General features: G+C 41.1%; 1 protein-coding gene across 1 annotated transcript in view; it reads left to right on the top strand.

Moving 5' to 3' along the window:
• fam185a (family with sequence similarity 185 member A) overlaps positions 1–17,707 on the top strand; it is a 70,710-nt gene that overhangs the window by 4,438 nt on the left and 48,565 nt on the right. The window contains exons 3-4 of the mRNA XM_063072168.1: positions 9,926–10,018; positions 14,835–14,973. Of these exons, the coding sequence (XP_062928238.1) occupies positions 9,926–10,018; positions 14,835–14,973 (232 nt within the window). The remainder of the gene's footprint in view (positions 1–9,925; positions 10,019–14,834; positions 14,974–17,707) is intronic.

A 17,707-nucleotide genomic window follows, 5' to 3' on the forward strand; every position in this document is an offset into this window, starting at 1 on the left:
CTGCTTCTCGCGTGTCCAATCCCTTAATAATCTTATATAATCTTCAAGATTTCTTCTCAAAGGAACATTGTAGACAGTTTATGGATTATTATCAATTGTTACTATGGCATTCTTACTGCTGAATGCATAACTTTGTAAATCTTGAAATCAAATAATTTAAATTGGGAATATTAATGTGGGCTGAATTAATGTTGAACTAGTCAAGTAAACAAAATGCTCAAATGGTGTGGGTTATAGCTACAGCAACCCAAGCCTGATCCTGACCTCTGTTAGAGTTGCATACAGGTGTCCCCTGCTTTTCGAACGTTCGCTTTACGAAGCCTCACTGTTACGAAAGACCTACATTAGTACCCTGTTTTCGCTTTCAGAAGGTGTTTACATTGTTACGAAAAAAAAGCAGCGCACGGGGAAAATCAGCGCACGAAAAAGTCAGCGCGCGATAAAAGGCCCCGAGCAGCTGTTCTCTCCCGGATTCGGAACTGCATTCTCGCCGGCATTGCTTAAACACGTGCCTGTGAGCAGCCATTTGCAAGATGAGTTCTAAGGTATCGGAAAAACCTAAAAGAGCTCGTAAGGGTGTTACACTTAGCGTAAAACTAGACATAATTAAGCGTTTCGGTCGTGGTGAACAAAGTAAGGACTAAGTGAGTTTGGCTTGTGGAAGCTGACGAACATGATGTTGAAGAGGTTTTGGCATCTCATGACCAAGAACTGGTAGATGAAGAGCTGATGCAATTGGAAGAGGAAAGGATAACAATTGAAACTGAATACAGTAGCGAACGGACCGAAAGTGAAGTTGTCCGGGAACTGAACGTGAAGCAACTGTGTGAGATTTTCGCTGCAATGATAAAGTACGACTTCAATTTTGAAAGGGTACATAGGTTTAGGGGATATATGCAGGATGGTTTGAGTCCTTACAGAGAACTGTATGATAGAAAAATGCGCGAGGCTCAGCAGTCAAGCAAGCCTTCCGCATCAGCCACAGCAGACGACGAACCTCGACCTTTGACATCGAGGCAGGCAGTCATAGGAGAAGATGAGCTGCCTGCTCTAATGGAAACAGATGACGAGATGACACCCTAGTGTCCCACCACCCCGCGATTCGCAGAGAATGCAGTGGTAGCTGGGAGGCACACAGCACATCTTTAAGAAAAAAACCGAAATAAACATGCTAATTAATTAGGTGCCGCCCGACATGTAATTAATTAGCATGTTTATTTCGACTTTTTTCTTAAAGATGTGCTGGATGCCTTCCAGCTACCGCTGTACCCCTGCATGCTTCGCGGTTCGGTATCTGTCGGCGGCCTGGAGGGTGGGGGCCACTGCACCAGCCAACCTGTGACGACTCAGTCTAGTACACCATCATCAGTGTGCTCGGCGCTGAACCAATTCCGGTAAGTGATACTACACTATATATACATTATTTCTACTTTATATAGGCTGTGTATTTTTACGTGTTATTTGGTATGATTTGGCAGCTTCATAGCTTAAAGGTTACTGGAGAGCGCTTGCGCTGTGTTTCTGCCAAGAGCGCTTGCGTGAGATTTTCTGCAGACGGCGCTTGCGCGAGATTTTTGCTATGGAGAACAGTGCAGTAATGATTGTGGAAAAGTATTTCTACTTTATATATAGGCCGTGTATTTATCATATCATTCCTGCTTTTACTATGTTACTGCTATTTTAGGTTTTATGTGTTATTTGGCATGACTTGGTAGGTTATTTTTGGGTCTGCGAACGCTCACAAATTTTTCCCATGTAAATAAATAGTAATTGCTTCTTCGCTTTACGACATTTCGGCTTACGAACCGTTTCATAGGAACGCTCTACCTTCGGATGGCGGGGGAAACCTGTATTCTCCCAATGACCATGTGGATTTCCCCCAAGATGCTCTGGTTTGTTCCACACCCCAAAGTTCTGTGAATTGATTGGCCACTGCAAATAGCGCTTAATGTGTAAGTGAGTGATAGAATCTGGATGAGTTATTGGGAATGTGGTGATAATAAAATAGGATTAATTTAAATGGGTTCTTGATGGTGGCGTGGACCTGATGTACCAAAGGTTCTGTTTCTATATCGCATGAATCTTGACCTTGAGGATTTTTTTTTAGCTATACCTAAATTACATGAACTTGCCATGAGGTGGCATGATTCTCTTATATATAAAACAATAGATTGAATACTTGTATAGAAACTAGGTTAAAAATCACATTCCCAACTAATAATTATGTAAGACAAAAAAAAAGCTTGCACAACTTAAGTTTAGAGCACACATTTTAGAGCTATTTGTAGTGTGAGATAGCCAGGGAATGGAATCATTATTTTTGCTTGCCAGTTTTAAGAGGCAGCAGAGAAAGCCTGAAGATGGCTCTGGATGAAGAATGCAAGTCCACGGGGATCTGCAGCGCATGCTCCCTGAACACAAGTTGTGACTGAATTGCCGGGGTGAGGGTGTCTGATTTTGAAAGACCCAAAACACCCGATGGTTACATCATTGAAGATGTGTTCAGAGCATCATGAGATGTATTCTTCAAAAAAAAGTTTGCTAAAATCTCAAGATAGACAACATCTGCTGAATCTCTGGGTCACAGATTTCTTCAATAAAAATGCCACTCTATGTGTGAGGGGGGTGACGGGTTTTCAGTTTAAAAGTTTCCTACAAGCATCTATATTTTCAGTATTGTATAAAATACTGAAAATATAACTGTTAATATTTACAGTGAATTCTAGTTAATTGGGCCATTGGTTAATCAGGGAAGCTGCTTATTTGGGCCAACTCTTAAAAAGTGAAAACTAATCGAGAAAATTGCTGGGATTCTCTTTATTTACTTGGGACACTATGCCGCTTAATTGGCAGGAGACTTGCCAAACAGGTTCTAACTAACATCAGTCATGCACTTGCGTGGCCATTCAACACTAGTGCTTAGAGCAATTAGCGGCAATTGTGTGTGTTTGTGTTCAAAAAGCAGCAAAGCAGCAATTTTTTGTCATGATAGTTGGCGAGAAGTGAGCAGCAAAACAATTCAGAACTGTTTTGCTCACTACGGTTTCAAACATTCAGGCTTGGAGATACCAGAAACGTCTGGGAGTGAAGATGAAATTTTTTCACTACTTTAACAAGTTAGGAACTATGAAAAATTTGAAGGTATTGAAAATTGCCTTGAATGTTACAATGAAAATGAAGATTTGGAGAATACAGTTGTCGATAGCATTGTATGAAGGTAACCCATTATCTGTACTAGCTGTCTGCGCTGTTTGTTCATTGCGTACACTGGGTGAGTTCCTCCGTTGATAACTATTAGGAACCAATACACAGTTTTATAGTACCGTAGTAGTATTGATAGTGTTCTAATTTGTTCTATATTTCATTTAGATATATAATTTGTTACTCAGTTTGTCTTTTTATATCTTTATAACTATTTCTATGAAACTTTGGCTAATTGGGGCAGCCGCTTAATTGTGCCAAAATGCTCTGATACTGATGTTTGCCAATTAACCAGAATCCACTGTATTCCAAGATAATAGTTTTAATTTCACTTGTCATCAAGCAGTTTTGTACTAATATGCTGTTATTAGTAATTAAAAAGTTCAAAGTAAATTTATCATCAAAATTACATGTATACCCCCACATACCCTACCTTGAGGTTCATTTTCCTGCAAGGATTCACAGTAGAACAAAGAAGTACAATAAACTCAGTGAAAAACTACACACAAAGACTGATAAACAACCAATGTGCAAAAGGTGACAATCTGTGCAAATTCAAAAGTAGTAATAAATAAGTAAATAAATAATACTGATAACATGGGTTATAGAGAACTTAAAAGTGAGTCCATAGGTTATGGAATCAGTTCAGATTTGAGGTTATTCATGCTGGTCGGGGGCCTGATGGCTGAAGGGTGATAAATGTTACTGAACCTGGTGGTGCGGGACTGCCTTCCCAATAGCAGGGGCGTGAAAACAACGTGGCCTGGATGGCGAAGGTATGCTTTCTTGTGGCAGGGCCACAAATTTCAAAATTGAATTTTGAAAGAAAGTTCAAAGTATTTTAAGGTCTGGTCCCTTTTAAGTTGCTCCCATCAACAATTAAAATGTGACACCGTGGAATTATGTTAATTAATGTTCACAGGTGTAGTGAAGTCAGTGTGAGAGTTTTCATGCAGCGTTGTCCTACAGTATGATCTCCATTATGTTCAAGGATGAAACAGAATGAAGGTCATTATTTTAGAATAGAAGACTGGGCAATCTGGCTTAAAACATCTGTATGTTTACTAAAGTAAACTTAATTAAATTAGTCAAGCCAGCCGGATTGCTATTAATGGCCTGATGGTTTGTGTTTTCTGAGTTGTAAAATAAAGCTACTCCTCGCTCCAAATTGATTCACAAAGAGTAGGCAAAACTTTAATTTATTTATTAGTAGTTAGTGCTGACATTGATTGAGGTTGGGAATTCAACTTCTATTGCAGAAAAATAGCCCAGGGCTGTTGCTCATTTATTATTTTTATGCACTTTCAAGAGTCCAGACCAGGGTTCCCAAACTTGGTTACGCCATGGAGCCTTAACCGAGGGCTATTGGGAACCCCTGATCTAGACTGCTATCGTGAAAATTTGCTGAAAAATTTCTAGAAAATTAATCCATACCAATTAAAGGTAAACACGAGGAATTCTGTAGATGCTGAAAATTCAAGCAATACACATCAAAGTTGCTGGTGAACGCAGCAGGCCAGGCAGCATCTCTAGGAAGAGGTACAGTTGACGTTTCAGGCCGAGACCCTTCATCAGGACTAACTGAAGGAAGAGCTAGTAAGAGATTTAAAAGTGGGAGGGGGAGGGGGAGATCCAAAATGATAGGAGAAGACAGGAGGGGGAGGGATGGAGCCAAAAGCTGGACAGGTGATTGGCAAAAGGGATATGAGAGGATCATGGGACAGGATGCCCAGGGAGAAGGAAAGGGGGGGGAACCCAGAGGATGGGCAAGGGGTATAGTCAGAGAGTCAGAGAGACAGAGGGAGAAAAAGGACAGAGAGAGAGAGAGAAAGAATGTGTGTATATAAATAACGGATGGGGTACAAGGGGGAGGTGGGGCATTAGCAGAAGTTAGAGAAGTCAATGTTCATGCCATCAGGTTGGAGGCTACCCAGACGGAATATAAAGTGTTGTTCCTCCAACCTGAGTGTGGCTTCATCGTTACAATAGAGGGGGCCGTGGATAGACATGTCAGAATGGGAATAGGATGTGGAATTAAAATGTGTGGCCACTGGGAGATCCTGCTTTCTCTGGCGGACAGAGCATAGGTGTTCAGCAAAATGATCTCCCAGTCTGCGTTGGGTCTCGCCAATATATAGAAGGCCACATCGGGAGCACCGGACGCAGTATATCATCCCAGCTGACTCACAGGTGAAGTGTTGCCTCACCTGGAAGGACTGTCTGGGGCCCTGAATGGTGGTAAGGGAGAAAGTGTAAGGGCATGTGTAGCACTTGTTCCGCTTACACGGATAAGTGCCAGGAGGGAGATCAGTGGGGAGGGATGGGGGGGACGAATGGACAAGGGAGTCGCGTAGGGAGCGAACCTTGCGGAAAGCAAAGAGGTGGGGGGAGGGAAAGATGTGCTTAGTGGTGGGATAATTAAAGGTATTTGGTTTTAACTTGAAATATTTTATTTTCAGCAGAGTTTTTCTTGTCAGCAGCAACGTTTGCATAAAGTCACTCTATTTCGTACATATTCTTTTTGGAGTCTCTTATTCAATAGATGAGGGCAGAAGTAATTCTCACGTTTTTTATAGTTCACAGGAAATGCTGTTTCTTTGTGGACCAATCTGTGTGTTCTCTCTCAAGAATCTCATAATACCTCTTCTGATCATTGTATTTTCACTTAATGCAGTTATTTAAATGAGGGGTATTATTAACCTGCCTGAGCAATATATTAAATTTCTGTATTTATTTTTTGAGCAAGAAAAGAAAAGAATTAATGAAATACATTGACAGGTTTCTATTACAGAACCAAAGCTACACTTAAAACCTGGATGTTCTTTAAATAAGAAAATAATTTCTAATTTGTTGAAATACTCACATACTATATTTACAGTGCCTTGTAAAAGTATTCAGCCCCCAACTCATTGTTCACATAAGTGAGCATTACAAGAGATTTTGATAAATTTAACTGATAATTTTTATTTGCGAATCATATGGTCTTTTTTTCACAGTGGATTCCAAAAATGGGAAAATTGTAAATCATGAAAGTCTAAAAATTGAAAACTAAAATGTCAGCGGTCCTAAAGTATTCATCCCCCTTTCCTCAGTACTTAATTGAATGGCCTCTTAAAGCTTTTTCATCCATTAGTCTTTTTGAAAAAGTTTTTATTAGCTTTGAACAACATGATGGAGCAAAGTTTGCCCATTTCTCCTTGCAGAATTGCCCAGGCTGTGCCAGGTTAGTTAGGGAGTGACACTGGATAGGCAGTCTTGAGGTCTTGCCAGAGATATCCGATCAGGTTAAGAAGGACTCTGACTGGGCCACTCAAGGACATCAATTTTTTTCATTTGAAGCCACTCCGTGATTGCTCTGGCACTGTGCTTTGGGTTGTTGCCCTGCTGAAAGATGAACTTCCTCCCCAGCTTAAGCTTTCTGGCAGAGACTAGCACAACTATATCCAGAATCTCTCTATATTTGGCAGCATTCATCTTCCCATCAACCCTGACTAGATTTCCAGTCCCTGCTGCTGCAAAGTGTCCCCACAGCATGATGCTACTTCCACCATACTTTACAGTAAGGATGGCTTTACCTGGCTGATGTGCAGTGTTAGATTTATACCACGTACTGCTTAGTTTTGAGGCTGGTAAGTTCCACTTTAGTCTCATCTGTCCACAAGATCTTCTTCCATGTTTTTGAAGTATCCTTTTAGTGACACTTTGTAAAGTCTTTATGAGCAAGGATATGGTTTTTTTGACTTCTGCAGCTCACTCAAAGTGACCGTTGGTGTCACAGTAGTCTCTCTTACAAGTACCTTTCTTCAGCAACTATGTTTAGAGAGGGAGCCTGACATTGGCAGCAACACACATCAAAGTTGCTGGTGAACGCAGCAGGCCAGGCAGCATCTCTAGGAAGAGGTACAGTCGACGTTTCGGGCTGAGACCCTTCGTCAGGAAACCCTTCGGCCTGAAACGTCGACTGTACCTCTTCCTGGAGATGCTGCCTGGCCTGCTGCGTTCACCAGCAACTTTGATGTGTGTTGCTTGAATTTCCAGCATCGGCAGATTTCCTCGTGCTGACATTGGCAGTGTGGCTGTAGTTTCATATTTTTTCCACGATGGACTGCACTGAGCACCAAGGTATGTTCAGTGCCTTTGAGATGGGCTTGTACGCTTCCCCAGGTTTGTGCTTCTCTATTAACGTTTCCCTGGCTTGTCTTGAGTACCCTTTTGCCTTATTTTTGGTGTGGTCTGTTGAAAATCTACCATATTGTTGGACCTTACAGAGAGAGGGGGTATTTATTCTAATAAATTCATTGAAAACAGGTGACCCTCCAATTTTCTCCATCAACAATTTGTGTGAGTTGGTTAGGTAATATACAATATTGCACCTAAGGAAAGTTAGTGCAGTAATTACAAAGGGATGAATACTTTTTCAGCCTCACAATTTTGGTTTTTAATTTTTTTAAATTGTTGGCAGGCTTTGGAATTTTTCTTTTGATTTGACATGTTACACAATGTTTTGTGGATTAACTCAAAAAATCCTCCTTCAATATAGTGTATTTTAAATTTAGAAAATGAGATAGTACAATGTGATTACAGTTGTGGGGGCTGAATACTTTTACAGGGTACTGTAACTGTGTTGCTCATAAGATGTTAAAGAAAAATGAGTAAGTGTTCCTCAGAGGATTTTTGCTTTTAATTGACCATGTAAGGCAATAGAAGGTAAAACTTTGGTGAAGCACATGATGGGGAACATAGACTTGTGGCTACATAAACTCTATTGTCTTTTAATTAAAAATCTTGCTCATGTATCATAAATTAATGGAGTTGTACAGCATATTCATGCTGACGATTGTACTTATTGATACTACCCCCGTTTACTCACATTTGGTCTGTGGGCCAACCGTGCCTTGGTGATTCACCTGCAGGTCTAGATGCTTCTAATGGAGAGGACATGCATTCTCTATGTCCTCAAGCAGTTGTTCCAGATTCCAACGGCTGTCATTCTGAGGGCATAGAAATCGCCCCCTTAGATCCAGGCTAAGCTCTCCTCTTATACCATTGCCTTCCTATATTGAGAAAAAGAGCTAGGTTAGCTCCTCTATAGCCTGCTATCCTTTGTTTTCTCTCCTCTCTTCACCTTTCCTCCCACCTGATTTTTATAATTATAAGGCCACTTTTTCTTCTGGCTTTGACGCTCTTTTCCCCTGCATCAAGTCAGCACCCAACTGCTGAACTTGAATGTGATGCTTTATTTTTTCAGCCATTTTCACACTTGGCTTCAATTGATCTGCTTTTATTCCCTGACAGTTACGTAACCCCCATTTCTCTCAAGTTTTACACTTAATTTTAGGTCACCACATCTACCGTGATGAAATGCTTTGAGAGGATGATCATGGCTGGAATTAGCTCCTGCCAAATTGGACCCACTGCAATTTGCCTACCACCACAATAGGTCTACAGTGAAAAAGTTGCTCGCTGTACTCGGTCTTGGACTACCTGGACAACAGCAATATCTATGTCAGACTGCTGTTTAGTTTTGTTTACCAGTATTCCCTCAGTGCTCATCAATAAGCTTCAAAACCAGGGCCTCTGTACCTCTCTCTGCAACTGGATCCTTGACTTCCTCATAGGCCAACCAGTACAGATCAGAAATAACATCTTATCCTTGCTGAAAATCAATACAGATGCACTTCAAGTATGCATGCATAGCCCTGTGTTCTCCTCTCTACACTCATGACTGTAGCTAGACACAGTGCAAACAGCATCTATAAATTTGCTGATGACATAACTTATCGGCAGAGTCTCAGGTGGTGACGAGGAGGCGTGTAAGAGTGAGATAGATCAGCTGTTTGGTGTCACAACAGCAACCTTGCACTCCGTGTCAGTAAAACCAAGGAATTGAATGTGGACTTCAGGAAGGGGAAGTCGAAGGATCACAGAGTTCCCCTCCTTAGAGGAGTCGGCAATTGAAAGGGTGAGCAGTTTCAGGTTCCTGGATGTCCATATCTCTGAAGATCTAAAATGTTGATACAATTATGAAGAAGGCACACCAGTAGCTATCTTTTATTAGAAGTTTGGGGAGATTTGGTATGTCTCTAAAAATTCTAGCATATTTGTACAGATGTACCGTGGAGAGCATTCTACAGGTTGCATTACCATCTAGTATCGAGGGGACCGCTGCACAGGATCAGAAAAGGATACGGAGGGTTGTAAACGCAGCCAATTCAATATCATGGGCACTAGACTCCCCACCATTGAGGACATGTTCAAAGAGCGGTGCTTCAAAAGGGACACCCACCACCCGGGACATGCTCTCTTCTCATTTCTACCATCAGAGAGAAGGTGCAAGAGCCTGAAGACACACACTGAACATTTTAGGAACAGCTTCTTCCCCTCTGCCATCCGATTTCCAATGGACAATGAACCCGAGTACACTACTTAATGATTTTTGCTCTCTTTACGCACTACTTATTTATTTTTATATATATTTCTTATTGTAATTTATAGTATATTTTATATATTGCACTGTACTGCTGCTGCTAAACAACAAATTTCATGACATATATCAGTGATAATAAACCTGATTCTGATTCTCTGATGCTGATGGCAGAAGGAAATTTTGAAATCATCATGGATATTAATTTGTGATATTGTATTGGGAATGCTAATAGATATTTGAAGTTTTATTCTTGGTTGAAACAAGTATTACTTCCTTTTTGTTTATTGTGCTATTCAGGCCCATAAAGTCAAAGTGCAAAGCAGAGGTGGAAACGTAATCTGTCTAGGAACAATCCATGGAAATGTAGATATACAGACCAACAGTAAAGGTGTAAGTTAAATTTAATTCCTTTCTATTCATTAACTTTTATGGTTTTCACAGTAGATTGAGAATAGGTAATAAATCAGCTCGAGTAAGCATTCCATTCCAGACTAAAGACTCATTTTTTTAAAAAAATCTGAAAATAAGTCCAGGATTAATTCCAGAGTTGTCTTTGGAGGGATGCCTAATATATTTTGATTTCTACCAAAAATAAGCCATGCGACTAAAGTAGCTTATTTCCCATCAAGGGGAAATAATCTTTCATTCCACAATAGCATGACTATATACTAGACTCCAGATTACTCATTTAAACCTCGCTTCATCTTAATGCTCTAAGTAATTGCATGCAAATTGGATACCTTTTTTTAAAAAAATTAACTTTTCCTTTTGGTAATCAGTTTTCTCTTCACTTGTCTATTAAAAGAAAGACTCAGCACTTGCTCTCGTTTACTCCCAAGCCGAGTGACTGTCAGGAGAGAGGGGTGTAATGCACAGCCAGTGCAGAGTACACCTGTAGCTGTTCCCCTCAATAATAAGTATACCACTTTAGATACTACTGAGGGGGACAACCTACCAGGGGGAGCCACAGAGACTTGGTCTCTGACGTTGAGTCTGGTAGCCTCACCCAGGGGCGGTACACTTGGTGGCATAACCAAGTTCTCAGACATCAATCTTGGAACAGAGGCGAATCACCACAAATGCCCTCCCACAAACATCTGCAGGAAATGTCCACATCACACGATTTGTACCAGCAGGCCAACCTCCAGAGCACCATATAACATCAAAGGATGTAAGCATTCTGCAGGTTGCTCGGGATTGGAAAATGGACGTGGACTTGAAAAAAAAGCTTGTGTTTCCCCAGACATTGCGGCTACAACACTCCGGCCAGACATGGTCCTGTGGTCCACAACAGCCAAGCTGGCATATGTTGTGGAATTGACAGTACCATGGGAAGATGGTGTCGAAGAAACTTATGAGAGGAAAAAGACCAGGTACTCTGAACTAGCAACTGAAGCTGCCCAGAATGGCTGGAAGTCCAAGATTTTCCCTGTAGGAGTGGGATGCAGAGGATTTGTTGCTACATCTACGACCAGTCTATTGAAGAAGATGGGGGTGAGTGGTCACTCCCTCCCCAAGCAATCAAGTCCTTGTCAAATACAGCAGAAGAAAGCAACAAATGGATTTGGATTAAAAGGAAAGACAACAACTGGGCTGCAAGATGAAGACAGGAGGGTATGCAATTGAGCGGGGTGTATCTGGGATGCCAGGTAGCACCGTTGAGCCCTCTGGAGACGTCGTGGGCTTATCAATGAAACGTCAAAGGAGGAGGGTGCCCACCTGATGACCCGGATTTTGTACCTACCCTCCCTCCTTGTCTCCACTCCAAGCCCACTGCCAACATCGAGAGTGCCAACTTACCATAGGGATTGAAACATCAAGTCCTAGTAGCTCTACTGGTTCTGTGGCTCGGCAGAGCAGAGAGGTGAAGAGGACTGCAATGTTGATAGGTGATTCCTTAGAGGAACAGAGGTGAGGTTCTGTGGGCAGAAGGGAGACATCTAGATGTTATGTGGTTCCCTGGTGCCAGGATCAGGGATGTCTTGGGTCAGGTCCATGGCATTCCCAAGGGCGAGGGCGAGCAGCCAGCAGTCTTGGTGCATATTGGCATCGATGACCTAGGTAGACACGGTGAGGAGGTCCTGAAGAGAGATTTTAGGGAGCTAGGTAGAAAACTGAGAAACAGGACCTCCGATGTAGTAATCTCTGGATTGCTGCCTGTGCCACGTGCCAGTGAGGGTAAGAATAGAAGAATGATTTGGCAGGTGAATACGTGGCTGAGGAACTGGTGCAGGGGACAGGAGTTCAGATTTATAAATCATTGGGATCTCTTCTGGGGAAGATATAGCCTGTACAAGGGGATGGATAGAGTTGCTTGGGTGGGTTTAAACAAATTTGGCGCGGGGGCGGGCGGGAACTGGAGTGATAGTGCTGAAGTTGGTTTATAAATTGAAGCAATGTGTAGTGAAATTCTTAGCAAGGAGAGGCTGAGGATAGGACAAAATAGCAGTCAACGGGATGAGTTGCAACGTAAAAGGTGGACAAAATTGAAAAGGGTAAATAGGACTGAAAGTGTTATATTTGAATGCACACAATATGTGGAATAAGGTAGATGAGCTTGTGGCAGATTGGCATGTGTGATGTTGTAGGCATCTCTGAATCATGGCTGAAAGAAGATTATAGCTGGGAGCTTAATGTCCAAGAATACACATTGTAATGAAAGGACAGGCAGGAAGGCAGAATGGGTGGCATTACTCTGTTGGTAAAAAATGAAATCAAATAATTAGAAAGAGGTGACATAGGGTCAGAATGTGTTGAATCATTGTGGATAGAGCTAAGGAAGTGCAAGGGTAAAAAGACCCTCATGGGGAGTGATATTCAGATCCCCCCGAAAAGTAGCAAAGATGTGGTCTACAAATTACAAGGGAAAATAGAAAATACTTGCCAAAAGAACAGTGTTACAATAAGTCATAGGGGATTTCAGTATGCAGGTAGATTTGGAAAATCTGGTTGGTAAGGGATTCCAGTAGGGGGAATTACTAGAGTGCCTACGAGATGGCTTTTTAGAGCAGCTCGTGATTGAGCTCACTAGGGGATCAGCTGTTCTGGATTGGATGTTGTGCAATGATCCGGAATTGATTCGAGAGCTTAAGGTAAAAGAACCCTTATGGGCAAGTAATCATAATATGATCAAATTCATCCTGAAATTTGAGAAGGAGAAGATAAAGTCAGATGTATCAGTATTACAGTGGAGTAGAGGGAATTACAGAGATACAAGAGAGAATTAATTGGAAAAGAACACTAGCAGAGATAGTGGCAGAGCAGCAATGGCTGAAATTTCTGGAAGCAATTTGCAAGGCACAGGATATACACATCCCAAAGAGGAAGAAGTATTCTAAAGATAAGATGGCACATCCCTGGCTAACAAGAAAAGTCTAAGCCAACATAAAAGCCAAAGAGAGGGCATATAATAAGGCAAAATTAGTAGGGAGTTAGAGGATTGGGAAGATTTCACTTGCCAACAGAAGAAGACAGAATATGAAAGTAAGCTAGCCAATAATATTACAGAGGATACCAAAAGATTCTTCAGATACATAAAGTGTAAAAGAGAGGCGAGAGTGTATGTTGGACCATTGGAGAACGATGCTGGAGAAGTAGTAATGGGGGGGGTGGGGTCCAAGGAAATGGCGGACAACTGATTAAGTATTTTGCATCACTAGCAGTATGGTGGAAGTTCCAGGTGTCAGGAGTCATGAAGTGTGTGAAGTTACCATTACTAGAGAGAAAGTTCTTGGAAAACTGAAAGGTCTGAAGGCAGGTAAGTCAACTGGACCAGATGGTGTACACCCAGCATTCTGAAAGAGGTGGCTGGAGAGATTGTGGGGGTATTAGTAATAATCTTTAAGGAATCACTAGATTCTGGATTGGTTCAGGAAAACTGGAAGATTGCCAGTGTCACTCCACTCTTCAAGAAGGGAAAGAGGCAGAAGAAAGGAAATTATTGGCGAGTTGTTCTGATCTTAGTGGTTGATAAGATGTTGGAGTTGATTGTGGTTTCAGGATACTTGGAGGCACATGATAAAATAGGCTATAGTCAGCATGGTTTCCTCAAGTGAAAATTTTGCCTGACAAATCTGTTGGATTTCTTTGAAAAAATAATAAGCAGAATAGACAAAGGAGAATCGGTTGATATTGTGTATTTGGATTTTCAGAAGGCCTTTGACAAGGTGCCACACATGAGGCTGCTTAAGAAGCTACAAGCCCCTGGTATTACAGGGAAGATTCTAGTATGGATAAAGCAGTGGCTGATTGGCAGGAGGCAAAGGGTAGGAATAAAGGGAGCCTTTTTCTAGTTGGTTACTGGTGGCTAGTGGTGTTCCACAGGGGTCCGTGTTGGGACCGATTCTTTTCAAGTTATATGGTAATAGATTAGATGATGGAATTGATGGCTTTGTTGCAAAGTTTGCAGACGATATTAGGATAGGTGGAGGGTTAGGTAGTTTTGGGGACATAGAGAGGCTACAGATGGAACTGGACTTATTAGGAGAATGGGCAAAGAAGTGTCAGATGGAATACACTGTTGGGAAGTGTATGGTTATGCACTTTTAATAGAAGAAATGAAAGGGTTAATATTTTCTAAATGGAGAGAAAATACAAAAAACTGAAGCACAAAGAGACTTCAGAGTGCTTTTGAAGGATTCCCTAAAGGTTCGTTTGCAGGTTGCGTCTGGTGGTGGGGAAGGCAAATGTGATGTCAGCACTCACTTCAAGAGGAGTAGAGTATAAAAGCAAGGATGTAATGTTGAGACTTTATAAAGCACTGGTGAGGCCTCACTTGGAGTATTGTGAGCAGGTTTGAGCCCTTTATCTTAGAATGATGTGCTGAAACTGGAGAGGGTTCAAAGGAGGTTCACGAAAATGATTCCAGGTTTGAATGGCTTGTCGGAGGAAGACCATTTGATGGCTCTGGGCCTGTATTCACTGGAATTCAGAGGAATGAAGGGTGATCTCATTCATTGTTTCTTAGTAACTACATGAAAATTGTCTACGTCTGTGCAGAATTGAGGGATTTTAGTCTGCATTTTACATTTCACGAAGCAACCAATTAGTCTACAAATGCATTCTATTCATTTTGTTCTTAACCTGGAATTGCATATTGCAATAATATTTATGGCACTAAGAGTAAAATTATTTTTTAAAAATTGCTTATTAATAAGGAATTAATGATTATGTTCTTACCTTTCCAAACCTTTCATATTTTCTCCAGTTTGTGGAAATTGACAAACTTCAAGGAACAAACATGAATATTTCCACTACTGATGGTGCATTAAAAACAAGGTACATTTACGCCAAGTCTTCATATCTGTCTTCTTCCATTGGGAATATCGAACTTGGAAACGTTCATGGTAAGAATTTTATGTTAGCAGTAACCAGTTTGAACAGACAATGGGAACTTCTCTGATATTTTACTTCATGTAAATCAAGAATTCTATAAGCACAAATTATGTTATATATATTAGGGTTTACTGCAGATTACTATTTTTATTAATAGCCTTCTATTTGAAACCATGAGCATTAAATAGTTGAAATATAATGCTGGGTTGATTAACTGTAGTGTATAGTCAGATAGTTGGAATACAAGATTTGGCTAACCAGTAGCCACAAAAGTGTAGATTTAACAAAACAATATGTGTAGGCTGTTTTTCCTATTATCTTTAGGACTTCCTGTTACAAAACCTCTGGAGCTGAGATTTGATAATCGTTGCTAAATTCATTAAAGGAAGCAGTCAAGTAACTCTTTCTTACAAACTTTGAGCAATTCTTTAGCATGCTAATTGTAAAGTCCCTTTATATATGACGCTAGTCTGTTGAGAAAAGAAAGCCCTCCACTACTGGGAGTAAAGTTAAGGAATAACCTATGCATGGAAAAGGGTATTGCATCATTTTTTTGATATGTTAGAACAGTATTTCAGATAGTCATTCAAAAATGATGAAGATTGCCTGAAATGCAATGTGAAATGGCATGGAAGTTCGGCGCACCCACAAACAGAGACTAAAATAAAGATAATTTCTTTGTTATTATCACATGTACTGAGATAGCATCAACAGCTTTTGTTTGTATGTTATTAAACAGATTATGCCATACATGTGACATTAAGATAGTACAAATGCAGGAAAAATGTAACTAATTTTATAGTTACAGAGAAAATACAGTGCAGGTAGAAAAATAAAGATCATAAGACATAGGAGCAGAATTAGGCCATTTGGCCCATCGAGCCTGCTCCACCATTCAATCTTGGCTGATCCTTTTTTCTTCACCTCAGCCCCACTTCCCGGCCTTCTCCCTGTAACCTTTGATACCATGTCCAATCAAGAACCTATCAAGCTCTGCCTTAAATACACACAACTACCTGGCCTCCACAGCTGCCTGTGGTAACACATTCCACAAATTTACCACCCTCTAACGAAAGAAATTTCTCCACATCTCTATTTAAAATGGATACCCCACTACCCTGAGGATGTGCCCTCTTGTCCAAGACTCCCCCACCATGGGAAACATCCTTTCTACATCTACTCTGTCTAGGCCTTTCAACATTAGAAAGGATTCAATGAGATTCCCCCCCATCCTTCTAAATTCCAGTGAGTACAGACCCTAAGCCATCAAACGTTCCTCGTATGATAACTCTTTCATTCCCAGAATTATCCTTGTGAACCTCCTCTGAACCCTCTCTAATGCCAGCACATCTTTTCTTAGATGAAGAGCCCAAAACTGTTCACAGTACCTAAGGTGAGGCCTCGCCAGTGCCTTTTAAAGCCTCAGCATCCCATCCTTGTTCTTGCATTCTAAACCTCTTGAAAAGAATGCAAATATTGCATTTGCCTTCCTCACCACCTACTCAGCCTGCAAGTTAACCTTTAGGGTGTTCTGCACAAGGTCTCCTAAGTCCCTTTGCATCTCAGATGTTTGGATTTTCTTCCCGTTTAGAAAATAGTCTGCACATTTACTTCTATCAAAGTGCATGACCATACATTTTCCAACATTGTATTTCATTTGCTATTTTTTTTCCCATTCTCCTAATCTAATTCCTTCTGCAGGCTACCTGTTTCCTCAGCACTGCCTGCCCCTCCACCAATCTTTGTATCATCTGCAAACTTGGCAATAAAGCCATCTATTCCATCGTCTAGATCATTGATAGCATAAAAAGGAGCGGTCCCAACACCGACACCTGCAGAACACCACTAGTCACTGGCAGCCAACCAGAAAAGGATCCTTTTATTCCCACTCACTGCCTCCTACCAATCAGCCAATGCTCTAACCATGCCAGTAAATTTCCTGTAATATCATGGGCTCTTAACTTGGTAAGCAACCTCATCCTAACAATTGACTCCAACATCTTTCCAACCACTGAGGTCAGGCTAACTTGTCTGTAATTTAATTTCTGCTTCCTCCTTTTTTAAAGAGTCGGACTTTTGCAATTTTCCAGTCCTCTGGCACCATGCCAAAATCCAATGATTTTTGAAAGATCATTACTAATGCCTCCACAATCTCTACCACTACCTCTTTCATAACCCTAGGGTGTAGTTCATCTGGTCTGGGACTTATGAACCCTTAGGTCTTTCAGCTTTTTGAGCACCTTCTCTCTTGTAATAGTAACTGCACTCACTTCTTTTTCCTCACACCCTTCAACATCTGGCACACTGCTGGTGTCTACCACAGTAAGACTGATGCAAGTTCAGACATCCCACCCTGCAAAAGCTGATTTCAGGGAGGTCTCAACTGGTAGTCTCAACCTCATAGCAGTCTGTGTTAATGAATGTGTTAATTTTGCAAGACATCAGATTGACAAGTGTTTTGTGAGACAGCTGACTTCTGAATTCTGTCTTAATGTGCCATGTTCACAATGGCTGCTGTCTTGGGTGATGAGCAGGCATAGTTTTTTGCAATTTCTGAATCAGGAAACATTTTCCTGAATAGCTTGCCTGTGTGTTTACACACCTGGAATGGCAGGTTATGCTCAACGATGAAAGATGTAAAGTACACCTCAGCTCTAGTGACCTTCTCTGTCAGACTTTGGTTTTCTGCTGAAAAAAACTGTGAAATACTTGAGCAGCCTTCCCTGCGCTTAGCCTCCCTCATAT

The sequence above is a fragment of the Mobula hypostoma genome, chromosome 20 (genome assembly GCF_963921235.1).
Source record: "Mobula hypostoma chromosome 20, sMobHyp1.1, whole genome shotgun sequence".
Classification (NCBI taxonomy): Eukaryota; Metazoa; Chordata; class Chondrichthyes; order Myliobatiformes; family Myliobatidae; genus Mobula; species Mobula hypostoma.